General features: G+C 33.1%; 1 protein-coding gene across 1 annotated transcript; it reads left to right on the forward strand.

Moving 5' to 3' along the window:
• The first annotated feature begins 2,525 nt into the window (after positions 1–2,525).
• On the forward strand, positions 2,526–5,687 carry LOC102596240 (rho GDP-dissociation inhibitor 1-like). The gene is made up of 5 exons (XM_006352294.2): positions 2,526–3,001; positions 3,445–3,511; positions 4,378–4,596; positions 4,712–4,836; positions 5,318–5,687. Exons 1-5 carry the CDS (start codon positions 2,708–2,710, stop codon positions 5,393–5,395), a joined length of 783 nt encoding a protein of 260 aa, XP_006352356.1. The 5' UTR covers positions 2,526–2,707; the 3' UTR covers positions 5,396–5,687.
• Positions 5,688–6,742: the final 1,055 nt, after the last annotated feature.

The raw sequence follows: 6,742 nt of genomic DNA on the forward strand, positions 1-6,742 counted from the left end.
TATATTTTTTTCCAATTCATGTTATTAAAAGTCATCACTTTAAGAGATCCTGCTACGATGGCTTTAGATGAATGTATGCTTCAAATAATGACGCGAAAATGAACGTAAAACTTGTTTGGAATCGAGACATAATCATCGTTATTTATATTTGCGATATGATAATTTGAATTGGTTCATGGTAATAATGATTGTCCCCATTAATGACAACATTATAATTTTAAACTTGTCATGTCTAGTAAGTACTTCTTTGACCACCAACAAAATAATTCATCATCATTGGCCATAATGAAAAGCAAAATAAAGTCTTTAGACTTTTACTATCGAGAATTATAGTGAGATGAATAAAAAAAATCATAGTTTATCAGATTCTCATAATTATAATCAAAATAGAATTTTGCAACTCTTTAATTAGCAGTGTCGGGTTTGAGGTCCTTGGTATAAAAACACGACCTAGTAATGAATGTTCTCCTCTTAAATGGGTCTTACGAGGTATAATTCAGATTCATCGTAGTTTCAATATAGATATCAAACAACAACATAATCAATATAATCATCGCACAAATGGAGTTTGAAGAGATAAAGTGTATAAAGATTTTACCCCTATTTTGTGTGAGGTGTAAAAGCTATTTTCTATAGACTCTCGAGTCTCCACTCTTCTAATTGAGGAAATAGAAAAGTAAAGAAGAAAACAGAAAAGGTTTCCACAATATTCCTTAATTATGTTGGCGTGAATTATGAATCATAATTAATATTCCTCTAGGACTTCAACTAATCATGCTAATTATCATAATTATAAATAAATCGATGGGAATATACCAGAAAATCATGATAACACGTATAGAAATAATAATTCTAAAGCCCCATTAATTTATTCAATCACGTAACATAATTACTCATCCTTATCTTCTTATTCTTAAGATTATTATTATTGATGTAACTTACAAAAATCATTATCTACCCTACTAATTATTTCATCATACTTTTCTCCAACATTTATTTAGTACCAAGCTCAAAATTATATATTTTTTTGGGCAACAACAATATAGTTAAAGAAATTGTTCAATAAATTATTTCACTTGAATTATCCATTAAAGTATATGAGCTGATATTGTCAAATATTAAAAGTGTCGATAGTCTCTTAAATTTGTTAGTAAATTTCATTTTAGATACTCAAATTACGTCCTATTTTAATTGAGCATCTGAACGGCTGAACCATATTCCTATTTGAACTTTCGGCTTGAATATTAAAAAGGTTTTTATGCATATTTTCAATTGCTCATTACTTAAAATATGGTTTAACGCCGATAAATAATAAAACCTCATACATGTTCTAATTGAGCTAATGTGTTCATATCAAGCAATGAAATGAGAAAAAAAACGTATATGCAATTATCATTCAACAACAACAACAACAAAAATAGTAGCAATAACAACAATAATTAAGAGTAATGAATAAGTGTTGGTTTAGATAAAATCCCTTTATGAATATGTCAGTGTCAATACTAAATTCTCTGAAGCTATTTATGTTGAGTCACGTGAAAATATATAAATGACCATAGTCATAAACTTTAAAAATGTACAATCTTTTGACAATAACATTTACTGTTACTGCATCCAATTCACTTAAGACAAATATATAATATAGTTACGTTAAAAGTTACTAAATTCGATCAAATCATTAACATACATACTAGTTGTGCCATCAAATAAGTTTCATGTCATACAAATTTAAATTAATCAAGATTGAAATATCGATACGAGTGAAAGACATTATGCAATAGAAGAGATGCACGTAGTCCTCAAGTAAGGAATAATTGTCTAATGAGAGAAGAGGTCCAAAAATTAGTTAAAATTCCTCTCTTACACCCAATCTTAAGCTGTCTCCCAAGTGACCTTCACGATCTCTCCACCATTATTATTATTATATCTTATATTATACTAAAATACTATAATTATTACTCTTCTCTTAGTTTATTTTAAAAAAATATCTCTTTTCTTTTTCGACAACTTGTTAAGGGTCTGAGGAGGATAAATGTAAACAAATCCTATCATTATCTTGAGTAGATAGAGAGACTATTTACAAAAGACATTCAATTCGAGTAACGAATATTAAATCAACTAGCATGATAATACAAAAGTAAAGAAGACATATAAAATAATAAGAAAAACGTAACATAAATATCAAAGCGAGTCTCATGTGACATGTTTAAGATTAGAATATAAAAAATATTTTTTACTTTTTAAAATTTCATGTCAAGTCAAAACCAGACAAATAAATTGAAACGAGACTATATTATTACTCATATTTTTCAGCTTTTAATTCTCACAATATTTGGATCACCACAAGACCATTTCCATTTTGTACCTTAAAAAAACCAGACCCCTCCTTATTTTTCTCACTTTTTTTCTTGGTATCTTTTTCTTCTTACCATTGTAGTAAACAATACCGTTGACCATTTTCTCACAACCCAAGCATATTTTTTTTAAAAAAATCATTTTTTTTTCAACGATGATCCAAATAAATTCTTGTTTTTTTATAAAGGGGAATTCTTTTTAGCCTTTCTTCAATGTTGTTGTTTTTCCTTTTTGGGTTTTTCTAGTTCTGTTCTTTTCTTGTCATAAGTTAGAACAAAACTAGTAAAAAGCCCTTTTCGTTAATCCATTTTTGTGTGTGTTTGTTTGGCCAAGAATACTTGTTTTTTTGTTAATGTCCTTGGCTGTTAGATTTGCTGAAAACAGCAAGAACATGGGTTTTGATGATAATAAGGTAGAAGGTAAAGAAGGGTCAGCAACAATTTCTGAGGGTAATAAGGGAATTGTGGCTGATTTTGACCCTGAGATTGAGAATGATGGTGGTCCTGTTGAGGGTAATAGGGTTAATAGGCAAATGAGTGAAAGTTCTATTTATACTACTGATCATGAAGAGGATGATGATGAAGCTAATAACAAGATTGAGTTAGGTCCTCAATGTACACTCAAAGAAACATTTGAAAAGGATAAGGTGTGTTGAGTTCTTTTGTTTTTAACATTTCTTGAGTTTTGAGCCATGCTGGTCATAGAGTCATCTTAATTAGGAAGCGTTTTGAGGTGTGAATTTGGATCAGGGCACAATGTGGATATCGGATATAGGATGAGAAAGATTCCCTTTTTTGTTTTCTTGAAAGATAAAAAAGATTGCATCTTTAAAGTCGTTTTAGTTAGGGAGCGCTTTGGCCCTCATCGGACTTTTATCCTGTGGATACTAGACATCTTCCCCCTTTTAGTTATCTTGAAAGATAAAAAAGATTGCATCTTTGTTCCTTCTTAAATGGTTCTTTGAACATTCTGTTTGTTTTTATTCTTCCCTTTTAATTTTCTTGAAATAAAAACAAAAATGTTGTCTTTATTCCTTTTTAAGTTTATTTTGTGTTGTTTGTTTTGATTTGATTCAATGTTTGATTTTAGGATGATGAGAGTTTGAGAAGGTGGAAGGAGCAGCTCCTTGGAAGTGTGGATATCAATGCTGTTGGAGGTAAATATTGTGTTTGATTTAAGATTTGCTCCTTCAACTTTCTTGAATTTCTGATTTTTGAGGAAAGAGTAAAAAGGGGCAGCCCGTAGAGGGAGGACCGGGGCCCAAGGGGTGTGATGTAAGTAGCCTATGGCTGATTTCACAGTTCGAATCCGTTAGCGATAGGTCACACGGAGACAACTTTATGCTCCATTGTTTCCCCTTTTTTTTGAGAAAAGAGTAATATGCATATACTCCCTCCCTACTAAGATACTTATCGCTTCTCAAAATCAAATTATATGAACTTTGACCAACATTTCGAGAGGTATTTTTTGATATGAGAAGAATTGCAACTTACAATACTTTTCGTATAATTTTTGAATATCTAAATTTTTGGTTTAAAATATTAAATTAATTCAATTCAGTTTAGCTATGAAGATTAGTCAAACTGACTCGTGAGAAGGCAAAACTTGACAATTATTTTTGGGATGGAAGGAGTACAATGTCCTCTTTACTTATATATTTTCTTTTCATATTGATTTCGTGTTCATTACTTGAGTGGAAGGCCTTTCGGAAATAACCTCTCTACCTCCACGAGGTAGGGGTAAGGTCAGTGTTGTTGTTGTTGGTGGTGAGTGAACAGCTCCTTCCATGTTACTTTCATTTTCAAGATATGGTATGGTGAGGAACTCCAAAAATTTCTTTACTCGATTTTCCTCTATTCGTGTAGTCTATTCTGTTTACTTTGACAGTATGAAACTTATCAGTAGGACTTTATGGTTGATATAATCTTAATGAGCTTTAAGACACATACTAGAAGCATTTCTGTTTCTGCGGACTGTGCTGGTATAAATCTTGACACTTCCCGTGACTGCTGAATAATGTAGAATCCTTGGATCCGGAAGTGAAGATCTTGAGCCTTGCAATTAAGTCGCCCGGTAGATCTGATATTGTTCTCCCTATCCCTGCGGACGGAAATCCCAAGAGCCCATGGTTTGTTCTGAAAGAAGGGAGCAAATACAGCCTAAAATTTACGTTCCAGATCAACAATAATATAGTAACAGGTCTTAAATACAAGAATGCAGTTTGGAAAACCGGTATCAAAGGTACTATGCCGTCCCTTCACATTTCCACCTCTATATGAATGTCATTTTTAGGCCTATGTAGTTCATTCTTGATGCTTTTAGGTAACGTTTTCCCTTTTCACGAATGTTGTTTCAGTTGACAGCACAAAACAGATGATTGGGGCGTTTAGTCCTCAACTGGAGCCTTATACACACGAAATGCCAGAAGAAACCACCCCTTCTGGCATTTTCGCAAGAGGATCTTACTCGGCAAGGACAAAGGTAATATTTCTTTCTCGTTAATGCTCTTAACATATTCCATATCTACCATTCAATCTAGTCTTGTACATGGCTTAGTTACGAGAGAATCTTCAAGCTTATCTAATGCATTTAATTTGGTGGACACTATTGTCTTCAATCTGGTAGACTGATATTGAGGTTGCAGTTCTTTGCATATGGTCCCTTTATCTTTTACATGGGACCTCTTTTTGTTTCGACTAGTTTTAAGTCTTGTATTAAAGGACCACCTAAAATACTATCGGGTTTGTGAGTGGAATCAGCCAATGATGTTTGTATCATGATAGGCTGCCTACTTTAATACCTCTGTGGGGTGCGACCCTTCCCTGGACCCTGAGTGAATGCTGGATCCTTCGTACACCAGACAACTTTTTTTTTTTGGGACCTAGTAGGTAAGACACAACTAAAGCATGCGTCTAAGCATACCATATTAAGTCATTTTTCTTGTTGTTTGCTTCCGCTGCAGTTCCTTGATGACGATAACAAGTGCTATTTGGAGATCAACTATACATTCGAAATCAAGAGAGAGTGGCAGGAAAAATGAACAACAACAGCATGACATGAATCGGAGCCCCCATGCTATACTTGTTTTTGTTCTTCGTAATTATCTCAACTTATTTTTTCCTGCTAGTTTTTCAGAAGAGATAAAAGAGGGTGCAATAGAGAGAAAACAACCCGCTACAATTGATTATATGATCAAAAGCTCTCTTTTTTTGCCTTTCTCTCTATCAAGTTTCATGTGCATAAGTGTGCTTTTTGAATGTTGTAAAACTGTGAAGAAATCTTTTCAAGAATCTAGATATTTTGTTCATCAAATTCTTAATTTTTTTTTCCATTTCTTTTGAGAAAGATAATGTGCATTCCTCATTGATGCCGGTGTTGCATGAGCTCGGCTAGACTAAAAGGGCACGGTCAGGTCCAAGACGAGCAGGACCGTCATAATATTTTTTTCTTTCCATTTGCTCATTATGATATTGCATTCTTTTACTTACCTTACAACTAAAGTTTGCCAAAGTTATGTTCTTTAGCTACTTTTCTCCTTTGACTGTAGTTACTTTGTTATTTTCTTTTGGCTTTCTCAACCACTTCTTCCACCTTCATTTTCCCACATAATTGAACTTGACATTCATGCATTGTCATGATTGTTCATGATTTTGCTTGGTAAGAAGAACCTATAAAAGATTGAAACTTTTATGGTTAGCTCTTTTGGTTCTTATATTTTACTTTTGTTGAGATTATGCCTCATGTAAATGTATGGCATACCTAAAAATACACGTCATGTGGTTGTTTGGTACGCAGGATAGTAATCCCATTGTTTACAAATATCGGGATAAAACCATCCCAGAATTAGCTAATATCTTGAATCAAATATGGGATAAAGCAAATTTATCCCGGGATGCCTTATCCCACGTACCAAACGACCCTTAAGAGTTTCACATCGTCATTCGGGGCTTTGCTTTAGTGATAAGAGCACAACACATAATGTTTCGGAAATTGGGCACGTCATGGATTCAAACCTTATTGTAAATAAAAACGTATGGTATTTAAGCGGAAAAGAGTAGACAGATGGATCCATTATCCTCCGAGGATTGCACTCTGTTTTGGCACAACACTTTTGGGGAAACCAAATGAAAACAAAAGGCCTTGTATAGTGGAGAAGGGTAGAAGAGCCCAACACGTGATGTATGAGTTAGGTGTACGTCATAGACTCGAACACTAATTAGGATAAAATCCTAATTCTTAATAAAGTGGAAAAAAGTAGACGGATGGACCACTATCCACCAAATTTCTAATTGTACTCCAATTAACCTTCAAAAATTTCTCCATTATAAAAGATAAATTTTAAATGTTAAAAATTTAAAACACTTGTTTGTGACAAAATACTTTAGAG

Source organism: Solanum tuberosum, unplaced genomic scaffold, assembly GCF_000226075.1.
Source record: "Solanum tuberosum cultivar DM 1-3 516 R44 unplaced genomic scaffold, SolTub_3.0 scf00148, whole genome shotgun sequence".
Taxonomy (NCBI): domain Eukaryota; kingdom Viridiplantae; phylum Streptophyta; class Magnoliopsida; order Solanales; family Solanaceae; genus Solanum; species Solanum tuberosum.